The sequence below is a fragment of the Notamacropus eugenii genome, chromosome 1 (genome assembly GCF_028372415.1).
Source record: "Notamacropus eugenii isolate mMacEug1 chromosome 1, mMacEug1.pri_v2, whole genome shotgun sequence".
NCBI lineage: Eukaryota > Metazoa > Chordata > Mammalia > Diprotodontia > Macropodidae > Notamacropus > Notamacropus eugenii.
Genome location: NC_092872.1, coordinates 105,555,142 through 105,577,917, shown reverse-complemented (window position 1 = coordinate 105,577,917; position 22,776 = coordinate 105,555,142). Strand labels below are relative to the sequence as shown.

Genomic DNA, 22,776 nt, shown 5'->3' with positions numbered 1-22,776 from the left:
GAACCAGGAATCAGAGAGGGTCGGGACTCTTCTGCCTGGGGCTGGCCGAGAAGCACGTTGTTTGAAAAATGGGGGTGGAGAGGTTAGGTGCGTAGGGGCGGGGCTTGGATGCCAGCCCCTCAGTTGTGAGGGAAGGGGGTATGGGAGGCGCTACATATATGAACCTCGGCAATGGGAGTGGCATAGTCCGATAGCTGCAGCAGCAGCCAGCTCCTGGAGCTGTAGGAGAAGGCACAGCTAAGCCTCGAGGGACATTTGGGACCCCCGAGAAACTAGCGGCACGCAAGGTGGGGTGGGGTCTTGGCCAACTGGCCAAGTAGAGTCCATTATCCTTCTGATAGGGATGGGGGAAAGGAGCACTGTATCTGGAGTCTTTGGACCTGAGTTCAAGCCCCAGTTCTGCTACTTATTATCCCGTGTGACCTTGGGCAAGTAACTTAACCTCTTTCGTTTTGTTTCCCCTTCTGTAAAACGAGTAGGGTTTGAGCAGTGATTTCTGCAGCCTCAGATCTATGAACTGAAGGCTTAGAACGGATGTTAACTTTCTCCAAATATTTGAGGAGGCCTAGATTGTTCTGCTTGGCCCCAGGGGGGAAGGTTGCAGAAGTATTTTTAGGTTCGGTATGTATGGAGGAAAACTTCCTTTTGAGCGGAGGACTTGGTAGAAGGTGGCAATGGGCTGCTTCTGGAGCTGATGGGCTTTCTCTCTCTGCAAAAGCTAAATGACCGGTGGTTGGGGTGTGGTAGCAGGGATTTTAGTTCAAGTACAGGTCGAGTCTCTTTGGTCCTTTCCAATATAGAGACTGCAGAGCAGGGGAGGAAATGCTAGGGATGGCAGGGAGAGCAGCCGCAATTCCTTCTGCACGCAGCTCAAGGGTGATGGGAAAGGAGGGCGAACTCCCTGTGGGAAGTGGAAGCAGCGCCTCCTTTTCCCGGACCCCAGGGGCAAGCTGTCGGGTGAGGCACCAGGGCCGCGCCGGCCGGCGGGGCACCAGGGCTGGCGGGGCACCAAGGCCGGCGGGGTAGAGCTGTTCCTCGCCGGGAGCAGTGAGCGGCGCTGGGCTCTCACCTAGCGAGCGCTCCGACTCCGCGGGTGGAGCCCGGAGCTGCCACCGCCCCTTCGGGCTCCAAGCACCGCCTTCTCCCCTTTCCTCCCGGCCTCCCTCCCGCCCCCACCCGCGATTCCCGGCCCGGCCCAGCCTCGCCCGGGCCATGGCGCCCCGCAGGCACGGAGAGGCTGGCTGGGCTGGCACAGCGCAGCAGGCACCTCCGCGGCCGAAGCCTTAGAGCTCGAAGCTGTGCCCCTGGGCGCTGGCGGTGCCCGCCCAGCGGCCGCCGAGGCTTTGTCCTTGCCCCGAGGGGCTGAGGGGCCGCGCAGCTGAGCCGCACCTTCTCCTCTTCCTCCTTTGCAGGGGAAGGAGGAGGCAAAGGAGCCGAGCGGCGGGCGCTGCTGGCTCTCTCCCCCGCCCCCCTTCTCCTCTCTTCCCCCGCCCCCCGTCCCCCCTAACACCCCCCCCGTCCCCCCGCCCCGGCTGCGGGCAGGAGGGGGAGGAGGGAGGAAGCGGCGCGTCACTCTCGGGAGGAAAGTATTTCACCTACCGGGCAAAGGCTGCCGCCGCTGCCAGTGGCGTAAAAGCAGCAGCAGCCTCAGCCCCCATCAGCCGGGGCTCTGCGAGTTTCCATTGCCATGGAAAGCAGAACCCGGGCAAGGGGGAGGAGGACCACAGCCCAGGGTGCCCTGACTGCCGCCGTTTAGATCCCGGATTGCCCGACTGCAGACGGGAGAGGAAGGTAAGCAGCCCTCGGTGGGTGCCTCACCCCGGTGTAGACAGACAGCCCTGGCGGCGGGATCGGCCGGTGCCTGGCCAGCCAGCCTCAGCCTGCACGTTGGGGATTCCGGGTGAATGAATAACCCTCCCCCTCCTCCCCTTCCCCCGGTACCCTCCTTTCGGGATTAGCCGCAGTCGGGCTCCCCTTGAAGCCAGTCCACTCCTGGAGAGAGGGTAGAGGGGAACTCTTGTCTTGATCACAGTTTTCTTCTAGCTTTCTGGGGAGGAAACAATGGATCTTTTAAAGTTCATGTGAACAGCCTGAAACTCGGGGCTGGGGGGGGGGGAGGGGGGAGGATATGGAAATAAACCCCACAGGAAGCCGGCTTCAGGGAAAGATTGTTGGAATGCATTGTGTGTGTATACACACACATGTGTTTAATGGCTCTGTCCTATCCAGTGGAGGTATTTTTGTTTTGTTTGTAGCGAGGTAAGTTTTCAATAGAATGGATCTAAATTTTGGAAGATTCTCTAGAATTTAACATTCCAGTCTCATATATTGTGCACTTTCCTGCCGCAGACTTAGCTTTCCCTTGTTGGAGTTGGAAGGTCCTAATAAGGGTGAAAGGACCGGGACCAAAACTGTAGCTTGCTTACTTTTACCTGATTTTTAAAGTCCAAGTCTTTGCTTTATTGCGCATTCAGTACTGAAGGGGGCTGCTCTCAGGACTGCAGTGAGATCTATCACACACAAGCCTTTCCTACATAGGTTAGGCTAGGGGAACAGGCTGGGAGGCTTCATTTCATAATGTGATTGAAGCTAAATAGCCTAGATCATAGGACTTGACAAATCGAAGAACTTATAGAGAGGAGTGAGTGCAACATTGTTTCTTAGTGTCTTCAGAAATTCCTTGACTTCTTCCAAGTCAAGCCTGGTGGCAGGGCCAGGACTTAAGAGACTGACTTCAAGTTCCTCTAGCTTATTCTGCTATAACACTAATGGATTAAAACCAGTCTTTTTTGGCCTGTTCTAGACACAATGTCCTAACTTTCTGAGACCCACATTCTTAGTTTAACTAGAAAGTGAAAGCACAAGAGAGCATAAGTATCTAAGATGCCCCTTCATTATAGATTATTCACATCAAAGGGAAAAATTGAGATTGAGAGAAGATACAACTTGACCTGAACTGCTCTATAGCTGAATTTACAATGCAATAAGAAACTTTATGTTGAACATGTAGAACCTTAAACCCAATTCTGTATTTCTAATATTATTCTTGTGATTCTTTAATAGCACAGAGTGGAATTTGCGTTTTCATTAACTTCCATTTAGAATAAGTTGCCGTTTTCAAGACCTCTATAAATTCAATAAACAAACATTTGTTAGGTGTCTACTGTACATCCTGATTTCTCCTTACTCATCTACACTCTCATGTGTAGATCAGAGTGGTCCAGCTAATGCTCTTACCCATGCATGATATTCCATCACTCAGGTCTTCAATGTCTTTGCATTGACTGTTTTTCCCACACCTGGAACATCCTCCATTCTCAACTCTTTATCTCTCAAAATCCCTACTTTCTTTCAGTGCTCAGCCTAAGTTCCAGCTCTTCTATGTGAAGGTTTTCTATATGTCTGTACCCTCTTGTACTTTTCTTTGTACTTTCCCTTCAAAATTATCTTGTATCTATTTTGTTTTGTTGACTCTTCCGTGACTCCTTTTGAGGTTTTCTTGGCAAAGATACTGTATTGGCTTGCCATTTCCTTCTCTAGCTCATTTTTTTAGAGATGAGGAAACTGAAGGAAATAGAGTGAAGTGACTTGCCCAAGGTCACATATCTGGTAAGTGTCTGAGTTCAGATTTGAATCTGGGTCCTCCTGACTCCAGGCAGCTAGGTGCTGAAGTAAATAGAGTGCCAGGCCTGCAGTTAGCAAGGCTAATGAGTTTAAATCTGACCTCAGACAATTACTAGCTGTATGATTCTGGACAAGTTAATTTACCCTATTTGCCTCAGTTTCCTCATTTGTAAAAAGAAATGGATCTGGAGAAGGATCCATTATCTTAGCCAGGAAAACCCCAAATGGGGTTACAACTGTCAACACTACTGAAACAGCTGAACAACAACCTCTTGATTCCAGGCCTGGCACTCTATCTACTGTGCCACCTAGCTGCCCCACAAAATAGCTATTTTGTATATATTATATATGACATTTACATAGCATTGAACTGAGTTCTGGACTTGGAGTCAAGAAAATCTGAGCTCAAAATCTGTGTTGGACACTTCGCTAAATAACCCTGGGCAAGTCTCTTCCACTCTCAGCCTTAGTTACCTCATCTGTAAAATGGAGGTAATGCTATCAACTTCCCTGGGTTCTCGTTTGAGGATTAAATTATTTAACACATGTAAAAGTGTTTTGCAAACCTTAAAGCACTATATGAATGCCAGCTGTTATATCAGTTGGCCTGGGAGCATGAGTGGTTAAGTAGAAATTATAGGTCGAATTTAAAAACAAGTATACGAACATGCTGTCTCTCTTGGCTAGATGACAATCTCCTTGGGCCTGTTGTCACTTTTGTCTTTGTATCTTCAATCCCTAGTATACCACTTGGCACATAGTAGGTGGTTAATAAATAATTGTCCTCTGATTGTTGTGCAAGGAAGGCACTGTGCTAGGTTCTGGGCATACAAGGATATGGAAGAGACTACTTTCAGTCAACTTCTTGGGGTTGAGGTGAGGGTAGAGAAGACACTAAGAAATGAAGGGGAGTGTGTTAAGTTCAAAGGGAAGATACAAAGTGGTTTGAGAAATTTGAGGAGAGATCATTTTTCAGAGTAAGAGGAAATAATATAATAAATGGATAAAAAATCATTTACTAAGTACTTACGTATATCAGGCACCATGCTAAGATTGGATGTATAAATACAATTCAATAGGATAATATCTGCTCCTAAGGAGTTTTCCATTCTAATTAGGTAAGATGCCACATAGATTTGGACAAAGGGTGGGGAGTAGACACTGGTTTGGAAATTGATGGAAATTATATGATGACCTGGGTTCTAGGCAAGAAAAAGCAAAAACTCAACAATCAGCACTCAGGGTCCAGATATCCATATCAAAGTTGATAAAGTCTAACTTCTGGTGGGAGAAGGATGAGCAAAATGGCTGGTGTGGAAGAAGAAAGCGGCAATAGAGTTGGACCTTGAAGGATCACAGACGACAATGATGATGATAGCTAGCCAATATGCTAAGTACTTTACAGTTGTCTTATTTCATCCTAATCACAACCCTGATAGGCAGATGCTATTAGCTTTATTTTTACAGATGAGGAAACTGAGATTGTGAAGTTAAGGGACTTCTCTTGGGTTACACAGCTAATAAGTATCTGAGGCTGAATTTGAACTCAGGTCTTCCTGACTGCAGGCCTGGTGCAACTAGGTGGAAAGGACCTCAAAAACCATATTGTCCAACCAGCTCATTTTGTAGGGAAGGACTTCAAAGGGTAGAGAAGAGGGTAAGAATGGAGCTCATTCTAGGTCTGTGGAAAAGGACAATAGAGGCAGGAGGACGAGAAGGCAACATGAGAATAGGAAATGGAGACTAGTCCACTGTGTTTGGAACATAGAATAAGTGACGTGGAACAGTACATGTTAAAGCTGGAAAAGTAGATTATAGGCAGACTGTAGAGGGCTTGAATTCTAGGATCAGGAGTTTCTATTCAATTGGCAGTGGAGAGCCACTGAAAGCGTATACTGATACTCTTGATAGTGCTAACGCATGACAGAGCACAATTATCCATTCTCACTTTAACCTTCATTTTGTCCCCATTCTTTGGTTAATTCCTTCTCCCTAGAAATGTACACAGATGTCTCTAATCCTTAAAACAAAAGAAAGCAAAACAAAATTCACCACCATTACCTCAAGCTATTGTCCTATATCTTTCCCTAGAAAAAGCACAAGGGGAAAGGAAACATTTAGTGTCTATTATGTTCCAGATACTCAGCTAAGTTGTAGTGAATGTGGTGAGCCTGTGTGATCCTTTGATATTTCTTAGACTCCATGTTGTAACCTAGAACCCATCTCTAAGTTTGATTTTCGCTTGTTTTCTGTGTGACTTGCTGTGTAAATTTATTAGCTACCTTGCTGAATTCCTATGACTTGACCTTCTCTGACTATGTATCATGATAAATGACCATTTCTTATTCTGCTTCTTTGCATAAAGCCATCACTGTCAAGATGGTCCACATTGGGCACTCATTCACCTATCCTCTATCTAGAGATGAGCCCTACTACCACCCAACTCCCAATGCTCCACTAAAATCTCTAGTCAGTGAAGAAATCACTGCTAGTTCCTGAACTTCATGGTTGTCTCCCATCTCAGCTGGTGGTCAGAGACCAGCTCTTCCATCCTATAGGTATTACTTAACTCTCCAGTGGGACTTTCCCTTCCCCACTCCCCCCAATATTATTTCCCTCTCTTTGCCATATTCCTTCCTATAGGTTTTGCTCCTTGTGCTGCTGGCCCCTGGACTCTTCTTTCACCCACCACTGGCCTCTGGTAGTGGTAAGTGTTAACCCATTACTAATGCTTCTTGAAATGACTCTTGGGAGTTGGAGTTGTTCATTCCCATCAGAATCTAACCCTACCATATAGAGATTATAAAGCTGAGTCTGGACCACTAGTATTCCCCTTTTAAGTCATGTTTCTTACTAGGATTAGGAACAGGACTCTTGACAGCCACACCTTCAAGAACAGGGCAAGGTCATCAGCTCTGCTGGTTACCTCCTATCTTCACTAAAGAGAGTAAGGTCTGAGTGTCTAACAGTGGTAGGGACCTTTTTTTCTTAAGCTTTACACTGAAGACAGCAAAGGCTGAGGGGCTGATATGCATTCCCCAGTGACAGGAAATCTTTCTCCTTCCATGGTCAAGGCAAGGCTTTTATCTCTAGTGTTACATATAAATACTTTACAAATATCATCTGATCCTCACATCGACCCTGCTATTATTTTCCTCATTTGACAGACTGGGTTTGAACTGAGGTCATCTTGACTCCAGGCTTGGTGCTCCATCCACTGTGCCATATAGCTACCTCAAGGAGTGTACTTAGTAGATAATAAGAGTTACACTAAGCTGAAGGTTAGCAGGATGAGAATGATGAAAGCTCAAGAAATTCAGCAAGTGTAACAGTAATACTAACATATTTGTATAATATTCAAAGTACTTTAAGATCAGATTATGGTTGGCAGATTGCTAGGATATGGAGTGCTTTGAACATGTTGTTCACTTGTTTCAGTTGTACCCAACTCTTCATGACCCCATCTGGAGTTTTCTTGGCAAAGATACTGGAGTAGTCTGCCATTTCCTCCTCCAGCTCATTTTATAGATGAGGAAACTGAAGCAAACAGGGTTGCGACTCATCCAGGGTCACACAGTTACTCTGTTACTTGCAAGCTGTGTGATCCTTGATAAGTCACTTAACCTGGGTCTCAGTTTCCTGATTTTTTAACATGTTGGTATTGGACTTGAGAGACCTTCCACATCTAAATCTATGCTAATATGAACTGGTATGGGGAAATTAAGGGAGTAGAACAGAAGGAAAGATCCTGGTTAGAAATGTTGGAATTTTGAAAGTGAAATAGTTTTGAATGCTGGTCTGGTCTAAACTGTGACTGCATTGTTTATTGTATTGAATTTAATTGTATTGAACGTCTTGGGAGTTGAGTCCAAGAAATTATGGTGTTAGAGGTGTCATCAGTGGATACTGAAACCTTTAGTAATGACAGCTGAGAAAGGGGTCAGGAGGAAGACTGTGATCCAGGTGCCATAAACTTGGAGAAAAGTGGGAGAGTTTCTGGAAGTCAGTAGATGATGGAGCCAAGATGTCATTGTTTATAGACAGATAGCATGTGCTTCAAAGGAGAGATTATAGGATCGTGTTTGAAGAATAGGAATCTGGAAGTGGTGGTGAGGGAGTATACCAACTCTACCTATAGGGTGAAAGTGAGAAAGATGTAGCTGAAGTTAGATGTTAGAGATGTGGAATCCTTAGGGAAAAGTCAGGTTTCTTTTGATGAGTTGAGATGGAAAAAATATGATAAGGAGAGACTGAGGATAAACTGGGGTTTAACAATGGAGTAAAGATTACAAAGAGCCCAATGAAAATGATGGGTAGAGGACATAAAGACTGGAGGGAATATGGGGCTGCGATGGAGGGAATGGCAGCCACACTATGTGTTATAACCGCATGAGAGGATGAAGGAAAAAATTAGGGAGTGAGCACAGTCTCAAAATTTATCCAAATTTTATGTCCTTCATTTTGAATATGAAACATAATAATCAAAGATTCTAAAAGACCTTTTAGTTTTACATTTTCTCTTTTACAGGAAAAATAACACAGTGTCCTTCTGCTTAGTAAACATTTAATCATTTAACATTCTTGCTCTTTTTGTCTTTGCATATGGACTTGATTTATAATCTAAAGTATTTTTTTACTTTACCTGTGATTTATTTAATAGAGGGAACTCCCGATAAGGAAACTCCTTCAACCAATATAGGCTGATACTATGTTTTCTGCAACTTAGATTTTTAGAGCGTTCCTTAGGGCCTTGCAAATTTAAATTGCTCTGGGTCACAGCGGCAGTACATGTCAAAGGCAGGATATGAACCCAAGTCTTCTTAATTCCAAGATCAGCTCTGTACCTATGTCACGCTGCCTCTCATATAGAATTTTCTTAGTGTCATGGGTTGGTAAAATTGGAACACAGAGACTAAATTAATTTGACTGAGAGAAATCTGTGAATGAGGTGGGAAAAGGAATCACAAGTAAGAGATGTTGTAGAGGGCAGAATTGACAAGATTTGGCTCCTGATTGTGGAATGAAGGAGAGTGAGGAGACAAGGATGACACCTCAGAATTTTGAGGCTGTGAACTTAGATGACTAGAAGAATGTGGTGCCCTGGGCAGAAACATGGAAGTTTAGATGAAGGGGGGTTTGCAGTGAAATATAATGAGTTCCGTTTTGGACATGGTGAGTTTGAGATGGGACTTTAAGTTGGAAATATTTAATAAATAATTGAGAAGCATAGGATACAGAATATATTTCTAACTCATCCTTGTTGTATGGTTCTAGGACTCTAGATCAACTTGGTATCAAAGACTTGTTGTTTTGTGTCTGACTTCATGACCCTATTTTGGGTTTTCTTGGCAAAGATGTTGGAGAGGTTTGCCATTTCCTTCTTCAGTTGTTTTTACAGATGAAGAACTAAGCCAAACAAGGTTAAGTGACTTGCCCAGGGTCGCCTAGCTATTAAGTGTTTGAGGCCAGATTTGAATTCGGGAAGATGAATCTTCCTTGCATTCTATCCATAGCAGCACCTAGCTGCCCCAAACCCGTAGAAGTTGCTTTTAATCATTTTTCAGGTCTTTATCACTTATTTCCATTTTAACTAGTGTTCTCTTCAGTTGAATTTAGGCCATGATAGTTAATTTAAATACTGGGAAGTATCTGCCTTCCTTTGTCCCATCCCCACCCCATTCTGCATTTTTTCTTCTAGACAGCATACACCAAAAAAAAATCAATAAACCAAGTCATGTAACTGAATGTTACATCTTGGAATGTTTGACTAATTCATGACTAGTTTCTTCAAAAACAAAGTAATTTTCATGTTTACTTTTAAGAGTAAAACGTGCTTTCTTCCCTACAGGTGATTTCTAGCCGTCATTACAGACTACTGGAACTCAAATTGACCTTGGAATGCTTGCTTATTGCTCTAAAGCAAGCTCATTTTCCATTTCGCAAACGGCTTTTGTTACAAATTTAAACTTGTCGGAGACAAGGCCTTCTAATTAATGCACATAAGTAGGAGTTGTTTAAACATTTCCTAAAAGTGCTTGGCTTTTGTCAGCAGCTTAGTTATGTGTTTGGGGCATTTGCTCCCTCTCCAATTCAGTTGCATTTAAACTTACTGTAAGTGTCTTTATAGCTTTAGTTGAGCTTACTGTAAGCATCTTTATGTGTTGGCAGAGCAGACCATGTCATCCACTTGTAGCCCCCTTCCCTTCTCATCCACCCCCACCATACAATGAGCACCCAGTCCTGTAGACTGACCTCCTTGTTAAGAATTTTCTGACACAAGTAAGTGACCAAATACGAAAAACAACTGTGCTCTGCTTACACTTGTTATAAACGACATATAAAAGTCAAAAGACTTTTTTTTATTTCAACAATGTGATTAATCCTTCTGCTAACACATGATTGCTATGAATGAAATGTGCTTGGTAAGGGCAGCTACGTGATACAATGGATAGAGTGCCAGGTCTGGAATCAGGAATCATCTCCCTGAGTTCAAATCTGGCCTTAGATATTTCCTACTGTGTGACCCTGGGCAAGTCACTTGACCCTGTTTACCTCATTTTCCTCATCTGTAAAATGGACTGGAGAAGAAAGTGGCAAACAGCTCCAATATCTTTGCCAAGAAAACTCCAAGTGGTGTCATAAAGAGTTGGATATGACTGAAAAATGACTGAACAAAAGGGTACTGTGCTAAGCACTGGGAATACAAATGTGAAAAGGCAGATAAGATAGTCTTTGCTATTAAGAAATTTATAGTCTATTTGGGAGAGGTAATATTTACAGGGAGAGTCCCCCAGGGAAAGGACTTTTGGTTTAGGAAGTTACAAGGATTGCAGGTTGGACCATTGATTGACATGCTCTTTTCCAAAAGTGATGGTAAAATTGATTGGATTACTGTGACTAGAGTAGGAGGTGAAAAAACCAAGGGGAGAGAGGTGCTATAGGTGTTTCTTGTCTGGACAAAAGGCAAGATGGCCAGCGTAGATGATTGGTGGCATATGGATTATGGTCTGGTCTGGGACTGGATAGATGTAGCAGCTTTGATGAGTTCCTATTTACTTTGTCATCTATCAAGATACCTTAGCTCCAGAGCAGACCATGGACCTCATCATCAAGCTTTTTTGGTGATGAGAATCTTTAAACTTGGTGCTTGTGTGACATTCTTTCTAAATGTGTACTTGGATTCTTTCTTCAGAGGTTATTCTAAACTGGCATTGCCTTTGAGACTCTAGGGTCACCTCCTCAAAACAATAAGGAACCAGAGAAGAATTTTAGCATAGAAGATATCTAAGTGGAAAATATATTTTTTGCAATATTTTGTTGCAAATAGAACCAGGAAACAATGAGAATCATGTTGGTAAGGAAAAGAAAAGTCTACTAGTGATGTTTTTTAAATCACAAAACTTAAGAATTGGAAGGCAGTTTCCTCAGTAGTCACCCTATAGATGAAGGATACCCCACCAAAATATACCCATAAGTAGCTATCAAATTTTCCACTAAAATATATCCACAAGTAGCCATCCAATTTCCCACTAAAATATACCTACAAGTAGCCATCCAATTTCTGCTTGAAGACCTTTCAGGAAGAAGACTTCTTTACTCCATAACCTTTTATTAGAAGTCAATTCAACTTTTAGATAGTTCTAATTTGTTAGGAAATTTTCCTGAAATCAAGGCTAAATCGAGTTCTTGGCAACTTTCATGCACTGCTCCTACTTATGCCCTCTGGAGCCAAACAGGATGGATTTAGTTCCTTCTGTAAATCACAGCCTATCAGATACTTGAAGACAGATAATACGCCCCCTTGTGTCTTCTCTTCTCCATGATAAAGATGACCAGTTCTTTCAACTGGTCTTCAACTATTCCATCAGTTGATTCCTTCAACATGGACTCAAGACCCTTTACCTTCTTGTTTGCTTCTTCTGGACACTCTAGCTTATCAATGTCCTTATCAATGTGGTGCTAAGAACTGAACACAGTACTCCTGATGAGGTCTGATGAGGGCAGGCTAGGGTGGGATCATCACTTCTCTGTTCTTGGAAGTTATGCTTCTCAATACAGTTCAGATTACATTAACTTTTTTGGCCACCACATTACACTGCTAACATTAGTTATTTCTTTTCATTCTCTGGTAAGAAGAGATGCTTACTACAAATGGCTGTGTTAAGGATGGCACAGCTTGAGGAATAGTGTCCATTAAAAAAATGACCCCAATAATGGTTTTGCTACTGACACCAGCTCTTTGATCTGCTGCATAAGAACATTATCTTTGAAGTAGCCAGAGTTGGAGTTTCAAAGCATGTTTGCAGCATTGAGAACAGGTTTGTAGTGAGTTATAGGCTTTTATTATCTGGTGATGAATGACAACTGGTATCATCAAGGTGATGTGATAGCCAGAAAGGCTAACAGCGAGATCAGACCTTGTAGCCCATAAGATGTGAATGCATTTCACTGCTTTGTGCAACTTTATTTTGGCCTTGATCTTAATGCTACCCCGTTCCTACATTGTCTGCCAATTTCCCCAAAGGACACCCTGACCTTGACTCAGTTATTTATTGTTATTATTGTTTTGGCAATATGTAATTGAAGTGATACAAGTTAGCATGAATATTTAGTTTAATTAAGATGAATAAAAATCATAGAAGATTCAAACTGGAAGAGATCTCTGAAGATCATCTATGTTAGGAATTCTTAATTCAGGATTCATGAACTTTTTTCCTTCAGTAGTTTGATAGATACATTTAAAGAAATTGGTTTCTTTTGTAATAGCATGGATTTTGTTTTTTGCATTTAAAAACATTATTCTGAGGCTTTTATCCAGACTTCCAAAGTGGCCAAGACACAAAATTAAGAGTTGCGCATCTAAACTCTTATGTTACTAAAGACTAGGTTAAGGCATACAAAAGACAAAATAATTTGTCCAAAGGACATATATCTCATGTTAATTTGAAACTAGAAGTCAGACCACCTTACTCCCAGTTTAATGGCTCTTTCTATTATAGAAGGTTACCATTCAATCTGTAGGCTTTCCTTGGAACAGGTTAATATGGGACCACAGGACTTTCATCTTCTTGCCTTTTCCCTTTAATTGTTCACTCATTTCTATAGTTAGTAGTTGGTAGGGTGACTGAGTCCAATAAAATGTAAGTTTCTAGATAGCAGGGATGGCTTTGTTTTTTGTCCTTATAGCATTAAGACTTAGCATAGCACCTTGTAGAAGGTAGGCACTGGATAAATGCTTGTTGAATTGGATTAACTCTCTCCATGTCTTTTGATAATGGTTTTAACCTACTGAGGATTAATGATTTGACTGAAACTAAGAATAATACGTTTCTCAATATGTTTTTGGAAATCAGCCCTTAGGTTCTCTGTTGCATTTTCAAACATGGCTTTTAAAAAAAGCTAATTATAACAGGATGGCCCAGCCAGTGTATTGGTGATGAGCCAAGGATGAATTAGAATGAACTGGATATAAGGGATAGCGTAGTGAAGTATCCTCGAGAGTTTATGGATTTCTTAGAATCATTAGTAGCTAAGATCCAGCTCTGTTCATGGTTTCAAATGATCTCGAAGAATATAAAGTACAAGAAATATTGATAGCTTTCTTATATCTGTTATGCAGTGGAGGCCATGTCAACTGTAAGGTCTAAAGGCATATTTCAATTCTGAGAATGTCTAATTCATGATGTTGGTCAGTACTCCTGTCCAGAATGTTGGACAGGAACTTGCCAACTTGCTTGCGATAGATAGTAGAGAATTGTTGTAGATAGTTGCCGTAGTTGATTTCCTTGCCTTTCTCTTTTAGAATGTTGATGATAATGGCATCTTTGATATGTTGAGATATTAATGTGCCAAGTGGCTCATCTCTACAAGATAACATCCCTTTGTTGAGCTTATGCATCTCTGATGGGAGGGGTGACTCTTTCAGAAGTTGGAGTGAAGGTTCTCAAATATGTGCTTAAATTGCATTGAAAATGAATGTTGGGGTTCTCTGTCTTTGATGAAGTTAGACTTATCTAAGCTCAGGCTGTTGTACATGTCATCCAAGGTTGTCTTTGGTTTAACTGTTTTTGACCCTCCGTTTCCTTATTTGTGAAATAATGGTACTGGACTAGATGTTCTTCAATGTCCCTTTTACTTCTAGATCTGAGATCCTAGGTTCTGAACAGACCTGAATCTTTTTGGCATCCAACTATTGTATAGATAAGTTTATTAATCTCATTTTTGGATTTGTTTTTCCATTCCTACTACCTACCAGCAACTTTATTGTATCTGTCTTTAGATGTTCAGAAAAATACATCAGATCAACTGAAAAATTCTTCATGTATTTGTATATACAGCCTTATGCTAGTCACCTGTACTTTGCATCTTTGTCTCCATATACCTCCCTGAATCACTCGCCTTACTTACTAAATGTTGATTTGAATTGAATGCAAAGCATAATGAGCTAAAATCATCCATAGACATTAGAGCTAGAAAATCATCTAGTTCAGCCCTTCATGTTAAAACAAGGATACTGAAGCTAAGTGACTTGCTTAAGGTCATACAAATTTTAAGTAGCCGAAGTCTAGTCTCTAACTAGTTCTGTGCTCCTCCTCCCTATATAGATCTCTTATCTTTCTCTGTATTCCAAAAAGAATGGCATTGAACCCATTGGCTCTGCCCTTTGCTGTGACCTTAATTAAAATAGGCTCTTCCAAGTCAGTGGAACGCCCGCCTTTTGGTTCTTTCTTAGAGGGGCCAGTCACGCTGCTGATTAGATGCCAGAGCTGGCTTTGTGTGCTTTAGCAACACCCATCATTCACTATTGGCTGAGTCTCTTGTATCATCTTAACCTAGTGATTGATGGAGGGTCAGGGTAGAGGGACAGAATAGGGGGAAGTTGGGATGGAGGCGGGGAGAGAGAAAAGAAAAAAAAAGAAGGTGGAGCAGCTATATAATAGAATTGGGGAAAGGAGAAAAAAAGGAATCCATGGGATGGCAGTTGAAATAAAGGGAAACAGAAGAGAGGAATGGTTGAAAAGGACAAAGGATGAGAGGAGGACTGGTAGGTAGAATTCTACACTCCCTCACCCTAATGAATTTTCTACATTAAAAAAAAATCTTTTAATAGTTTGGTCATCTTTTGTTCAATTTTTCTGTCTTGGGGGGGTTATTTTGTTTTATCTGCCTTGAAATTTTCTTCAAATGAACTTTAATGGTTTTAGATGTTGTTCATTGTCATCCTTTATCTGCCCCAGCCCCTACCCACAACCAGTTCTCTTATTTTTTTTTCCTTTTCAGTCTTTACTTTCATTAAGAATAAAAGTACCTTTTCTCTGTACCTTTTCACTGTGTCAGACATCTCGGCTTTAGGGTTAAGCTTCCCTGCTAACGTGTGCATTTAAAAATCCCCCAAAAAGATAGAATTGGCAATCTCTTGTCACCAGGAGCATAGAAGACTTCATTCTTTTTTATATCACATGAATGAAAAGCATATAAGAATGAAAAAAAAAGTCTGGCAGTCAACTTCCCACAGAGCTTAAGATGGAGAAAGAAGTCTCGTTGATATCACTCCAGACTACTTAACAGGTAGCTCAAATAAGCTTTGTGTAGGAAAGCTCTGATTTCACAGATTGCCACTGAATATGTATTCATGCATATACCTTGAATTTAGAATGATGTGCATTTTTAAAAATGCTCAAGCTAAGCAAGCATTATAATTTTGGAATATATTGACTTCTTTCATGGGAATAAATATTTAGAAAGCATATATATTTTCCAATTGTATTTGTTTGATACTTTCTGTCATATGCAGTCACTATGAATAATGTTTACTCTAGTTAAAATGCCTGTTCAAGGGAAAATTTTTTCCACTTTTTTCAAGTTTAGCTTATTTAAACAAGGTTTTTAAGTGGCCCTCACTGCAGTTATTTATTAATTTTGGAATGTGCTCTTTTATCAACGTTTTGCATATAAGTTCACATATATGAAAGTCATTAGAATAAACATTTTATTTGGTTTAAAATGCTTTGAGAAGGAATAAAAGGTGAAAAGTCAATATTAAAAGTAAAGATGGTAGAATGGTTGGGATTTTGGGATTTCCAGATATCCATATGTGTAGGTAAAATAACTTTATTTCAAGTTATTTTCAGATGACTTTCTAGCAAAAACTTGATTTATTGTAATGGTTTGAGAGTAGAGTGTTTCAGCTCAATTTTTGAAAGCCAGTGAAATTAGCTGAATTAACTAGAAAAATTTCTTTGTTTTAATCAAGTTTGAAAAGCTTTCCAAACTGTGTGAAACTGCTTTCCCCACCTACATTAGTGAAATATAAATCGCAAAAGTGGATTGTTTATGATGATTCAGAAATCTTACATTGCTCAAATCTTGTATTACTCAAGGTCATCATTTTTCGGCTTAAATCTAACCATTATGGTGATGTAATTTAAAATGTGCACATTGGTCTGAATAATGGCCTTAGAACTAACCCTGTTTGGTGGGTTTTTTTCTGAAAGTGATTGAAATCAAGTTGTTTTGTGGTATTTTGCCTCTTTTTCCTAGGACAACAGAAAAAAATGAAAATTACAAGATAACTTTATTATGTATTTAAAAGGAATAGCAAGTTTTACATAATAGATTGTTCTTTTTTTCATGTGCAGTCTTTGTTCATTCTATTATGTTATGGAAATACTTGTTTTATTTAAGTTTTATTTCTTTATTTCTTAAATTCAGAATAAAATAATGAGGGAAAAGAATATGTCTAATGGGAAGAGAACATGAAAAACCACTATGTGCAAACAAGATATAGACAGGAAAAATTGGAAATAATCAATGGGGGAAGGTACTGGCTTTAAAAGAAGATTGGGGAAAGGCTTCTTGTAGAAGATGAGATTTTAGTGGGGACTTAAAGTAAACTGTGAGGCAGAGATGATGAGGGAGAGAGAGTACAAGCATAGTGAACAGCCAGTGGAAATGACTGGATCTGAAGATGGTATGTCTTGTTTGAAGAACTGAAAGAGGGTCAATCTTGCTGGATTGCAGTATATACGCATATACACTTTGTAATCCAGTGAGCCTATCTTCCTTGCCATTCCTCTGCAAGGTATAAGAAGATGGAAAAGATAGGAAGGGGCCAGGTAGTAAAGGGCTTTGAATGCCAAACAAAGGATTTTATATTAAATCCTGTAGATAAGTGATAAGGGAGTTTATCGAATGGGGTATGGGTAGGGAGTGTGAAATAGATCTTCCCTATAACATAGTAAGCATGCTAAGTACTCATGAGTCTTTTTTAAAAAAATATTTCTTATGAAGGATGTAGGCAGCATGGTATACTGGTTACAGAACTCATCTGGAAGCTAAGAAGACCTAAGTTCAAATGTTACCTGTCCATTAGCCTTGAAGCGTTTGAGTACAGATCACTCTCTAAGGCTACAAGTTGTAGAAAAAGTATAGTCCTGCCCTGGTAAAAGGGAGTTTCCTCACCTTGTATTCTCTGTACAGTGAAGTCATAGGTAGTCTCTCTCCCTATCCCAGCAGTGACTTAATTATCCTCCATAAATACTTCAATGTACAAAGAACAACAACAACAACAACAACAACAAAAAGATTGTAAATTAGCCCATGGCATTCTGTTACGCTCAGTTTGTTTGGTTTTATTTTAGAGTATATATTAACGGTAGTGACTCAATTGATCTCTTGTTTGTGTCTCCTTTTGATCTTTATGTTTTCTTTATTTCTCGATGTTTTTATTGTTTAAGTCTTTTCTGTCCTGCTGGACTCTTTGGGACCCCATTTGGGGTTTTCTTGGTATAGATCCTAGAGTGGTTTGCCATTTCCTTCTCCAGCTCATTTTACAGATGAGGAAACTGAGGCAAATAGTGACTTGCCCAGGGTCACACAGTTAGTAAATGTCTGAAGCCAGATTTGAACTCAGGAAGATGGATGAGTCTTCCTGACTCCAAACTTGGTACTACCTAGCTGCCCTCTTAGTGTTTTATTAATTTTTTTCTTTAATTTTTAGAATCATTATGACTCCTTAAATAGAGTCAAACCAAACAAATCAACACATTGATTATGTCTGAAAAGGTATGTCACATTCCACACCTCTAATCGGTCACTTTTTTAACAAGAAGGCAAACTTCAGAAAATCTAAAACTCAAAAGCTTGTGGAACTGAATATTGTAAACTAAAATTAAATAATTTTTTTAGAAAGTTAAGGCTCATATGTCTTAGAATTTAAAAAACAAAGTACTAATATGTACTCATAAAAGGTCCCATGGCAAGGTAGCCATGCATCTTTTTATCCTTTGTTTCAGTATTTTTAAAAGTTAATAGTCCTGGCTAACTACAGTTTTTAAAGGTATTACTGTCTCTCACTATCATGAATCTTTCTTTACATACGACATCTTGCACAATCCATAACAATAGGTTATGGCATGATGAAGGGACGGGGAAGGAAGCATCAAAATATGATGATGACAATAACTAAAAATAATTACAAGTCAATTATGTAACAGGAAGGTAGTGCATGGCTATGTCAAGGATATACTCATCTTGCCTTACTCTTTAGTACTAAAACCTAATGAACTCTACATTATTTGTTCCTCTGCAATAGTTGAGATAAACGGACCAGTTTCTTTCCCCTCTTTTCCATTTTTAGTGAGCAATTAAGAATATTTTAGATGAAATTTTATTCTTAATGTATTAGCGCAAAAGAGTGAAATCTGTTTTAACCTTGTTATAGTGATTAGTTAGATGAGATCCCCTCAAGGCTAATTTAGCATAAATTTGTTCGTCTTCTTCCTTGGCTATCTATTTCTCACTTTAAACCTCCAGGGCTGTGGCACAGCATGGGAGTCACCTGACACCTAAACAATGAATGAGCTTTTGGTCCCAGGGGCTGCCATGACCAACTTGGTCTAAAGCAAACCAATTTAATACGCTTCGATAGAATTCCTAGGATTCAACCAACCTCATAACTAAAAAGTTACTAGAGGGGAATATAATTCCAGATTTGTTACCTCTCTACTGGGATGGTCAGTCAGCATGTTATCTCAAGAACATTTAGCTGGTCATATATTTTAGGCATCTAAACTGGAACATGAAATCTGACCAAAATTATTTAGAGAAATGGTATTAATGACAAGAGGAGAAGCTCTCAAGTTTAAGGTGTCTGTGCATACATGGTTGCATATGCCAAGAAACAGAAGAGTGAACAACATAATTCATTTGCCCTGTTGGAACAAATAAGAGATTAGAGCAACAAAAGACCCTCTATGCTCCTCTACAAACAAAGGAACGACTAAAGATTCTTGAGTGCCAGGCTCATCAGGGTGGGATTGAAATAGTGACTGTAATCTTCTCTGAAAAGGAGTAGGGAACTTTTGTTTCGAAGGCTGCAATAATCTAATACTTCATTATTTCAGGGTGAGCAAGGTTGTTATTACTGAACAGACTGGAGTACTCTTTTGTTGGAGATAATGTATGTCTCCAGATGTACAAACAATGAAGTAAAAGGCAGTGAAAGGAGAAATAGAGTCACCAAGCCACTGATGAATGATTTTTGCCTTGCAACATCACCAAACAACATCCTAATTGGAAAATTTCACTTGATAATTGCACCAGCTAAAACGACATGCCTTTTTGTCTTTTCTGACATAACAGCGTGTTGGTTCCTGCCCACAAGTCTTCTTCAACTCTTCCAAATGTTTTCCAACAACTCCATGGATGCAGACCTAGACATGTGGCTGTATTCAAGCACTTGAGATTTAAAGCAATTAAAGGGAGTTTATTCTTGTTTTTAAGCCATTCTACAGTGGAAAATGGTGCACAAAAGCAAAATATGGTAAAAAAAAAAATCAGCACTCCTCCAAAATAACAGAGACAACATCTTCCATATATAAAAATACCAGCGACAGAAAAGGGATACTTAGATTTTTCTGAACCTATTAAGGCTTTAGATCTAAGATAGCAAACTCACAGGTTGAGATCTGAACCTGAAGTTCCTGGAATGGAGACCTATTTGGAATCAATAAGTGCAGCTATTGATATTTAAATATGCTAATTATCCTTCTAAATTCTGTCCACTAGAATTAGGACATCTCATTTCTCTGATAAGTACTTAGAAATCAGAGAAACCTGGGAAGACTTATGTGAACGAATGAAGGGTGAAATGAGGAATGTCGGGAGAGTAATTTATAGAATGACTGAAAAAAATGTAAAGGAAAATAACTTAGAAAGACTACAGAACTCTGACAGAGGAGCCAGCTGTGATTTCAGCTCACAGCTCCACCAACAATGCATCAGTGTTCCAGCTCTCCCACATCTTCACCAGCATTTTTCATTGTCCTGTTTTGTCATGTTAGCCAATCTGATAGGTGTGATATCGTCACAAAAGAGTTGTTTTGATTTACGTTTCTCTAATCAATAGTGGTTTAGAGCATTTTTTCATATGACTAAAGATAGCTTTAATTTCTTCCTCTGAAAACTGCCTGTTCATATCCTCTGATCATTTATCAATTAGGGAATGACTTGTGTTCTTATAAATTTGACTAGAGTCTCTATATATTTTAGAAATGAGAACCTTAAATTTTAAAAAGTGTATTGTAGTTACTAAAGATAGTATTATGCCAGTAATCTAAACTAAACTTTGTTTTTTCATATTGTTAATGATTTCACATACTTGCTGGATTATAATTAATTTTTCTTTTTTCTTCTGCAGTCACGTTGTATCATGCATGCCACTGATCCCAGGGGAAACTCCCCTGTTTTCCTACAACCTCAGAATGGGAACAGCCATAGATCTTCAGGTTATGTTCCAGGAAGAGTTGTTCCATTGCGCCCACCACCCCCACCAAAGAGCCAAGCTTCAGCCAAATTTACCTCTGTCAGACAAGAAGCCCAGGCAACCTTTGCATTCTCTTCTGACGAGCAGCGCTCACAGAGAGAAGACCGAAAGCAGAAGAGACACAAAAATACATTCATTTGTTTTGCCATTTCCAGCTTTACATTTTTTGTTGCACTTGCAGTCATTTTAGGAATATCCTCAAAATATGCTCCAGATGGTAAGATTCTCATTCATTCTCTCTCCCTCCTTATCTCTCTCTCTCTGTTTCTCTGTCTCTCTCTCTGTCTCTCTCTCTTTCTCTCTCTCTCCCTCTCCCTCTTTCTATGTTTGTGTAAATGGGAGGGAAAAATCAAGATGATGGCACGTGTGCCTTGCAGTCTTTTGATTGCTGATTTAATTAAATTTAGGTTGGATACATCAATTATAGATGAAAACCTGGCTTTAGCCTCAGTTTCTTTTTTAATATTTGCTTGGGCCAGACCTAGCTATTCCTCAGACTTCAGACAAAAATACCATTTCTATGTAGATTTCAATAAAGATTATTGAAAATCTGTTGTATTTTATGTCTATTTGTTGCCATTTCAGCTTCATCTATAAATGTTACTTAGATTTAGTATCATGCCATGCTTTCTGTAGCTATGTTGTGTCTTCTGCTTCTCACTGATCTGTGAGGTGATACTGTCATAATTTTCCATCCTCTTCCTCTGTAGCATTAGCTAGACGAACTTGACTGCCATGGCTATTTGATAAACAGATTGCATCTCAACTGAGACAGTTTCTAGGTTCTTTTAACTTCCTGATGTGCTAACTGTATCATATATATATATATATATGTGTGTGTGTGTGTGTGTATTAGTTAAGCTTATCTAACATATGGCAGTAATCTGAATTAATGTCTTTACTTTTATCTGTTTCCTATTTTTCAAAGATAATAATTTAAATAAGTTAGATTGGAGCTATTAGAATTTCACACAGCTTTACCTTCTTATCTTTATCTTTCTTCTGTTGTGGGATTGACTATGACCTTTGCACAATATAACTAGACTACACATACTCAGTGGATTCTGTAATGACTACTATTTGTTAACTAGACTTTTCCTATCTGGTAAAGATAGAGCCAATTTTAATTTATTTTTGGGAGTGAAGTTTGATGCATGATGTCCAATGCTCTTTAATTATTGTTTTGAGAAAAGTATTCATTACATATGGGAATGTGGCTTTTTAGTAATCTAGAAGTTTGATAGTTTCTTTCATTTATTAATTGTGAACCTTATTTGCCAGTAAATTTTTTTTGGTTACCCTTCTCCATGCCCGTGGTAACACTGAAGTTGCTGAGTATCAAGGTAGATATTAACTTGTTTGGAGGATCTTGTTGAGTTCAGACAATATCTCTCATTCTCTGTAATGAATATTAGAGTTTGATCTGTATAGTGGTTTCTCTGTTCATTCCTCTGATGATCACTGCAAGAAGAGGTGACCAAGTATGCCATGAAATGGTTTCTTGTTGCTTTTGGGCATAGAGTAAAACCAGCTATGCCAATTCTTCTATTTTTTTTTTCTGAGGAGAACTTATCAACCACCATGCCACTTAAGTCCACCTTCTTTGTTCTCTCCTTTCATTTGTAGTAAGAAGAGGAATATGGATATGGTTTAGTTTCTTTGGTTGGGTGAAAAATCTCACAATGAATACTCACAGTTGAGTTAAGGTCTGTAGATGGTTTTTAAAACAATGAGCTTCTTAGCACATTATCTCTTGTCCCCCTTCCCACCATCTTGCCATAATCATTTAAAAATGGAGCTGGACGATGAGGACCATGTTGTATTTTTACTTGTCCCATGGTTCACCATGGATAAAGGAGAAAGGTGCAAAGAGGAATTGTTGCACAAAGTCAAAGTACAGCAGGGATTCCCTGTAGATGTCAAGATTCTCTAGATGCACCTTTTAGCAAATGACGCTAATATTTGCATCCTAAAGGCTAGTTATTTCCTATTTTCGTAGAAGTAGTATAGGACATGATGGAAAAATCTAGTATATAGCAAGGTTTATGGTTAAGATTTGCTACAGTTATATCTATTATGTTACATGTATTGTTTACCTGAAAGGTAGTGTGCATAGTGGAAAGAGATAGAGAGAAAGGATGACCTGGGTTTGATTCTGCTTCTGACACCTGTTGGCAGTGTGACCCTAGGCAAGTCACTTAATCTCTGAGACATCTCTAAGATGATAAATTGCAGATGCATATCTTCATTGATAGAGTTTCCTCACCAGAAGTGCCAGTGAAATAATGGAACTGGGACAAAAAGAAAAAAAAAACCACATAGCTATT

At 39.8% G+C, this 22,776-nt stretch overlaps 1 protein-coding gene across 4 annotated transcripts in view; it reads left to right on the top strand.

The window, feature by feature from the left end:
* Positions 1 to 121: 121 nt before the first annotated feature.
* Positions 122 to 22,776, top strand: part of CEMIP2 (cell migration inducing hyaluronidase 2) — a 103,982-nt gene continuing 81,327 nt past the window's right edge. Inside the window, exons 1-3 of one of the 4 annotated variants that reach the window (XM_072611487.1) lie at positions 1,202 to 1,791; positions 6,268 to 6,331; positions 20,324 to 20,666. In XM_072611487.1, coding sequence (XP_072467588.1) covers positions 20,336 to 20,666 — 331 coding nt within the window. In that variant the 5' untranslated portion in view covers positions 1,202 to 1,791; positions 6,268 to 6,331; positions 20,324 to 20,335. The other 3 variants (XM_072611477.1, XM_072611467.1, XM_072611457.1) reach the window with 3 other exon arrangements.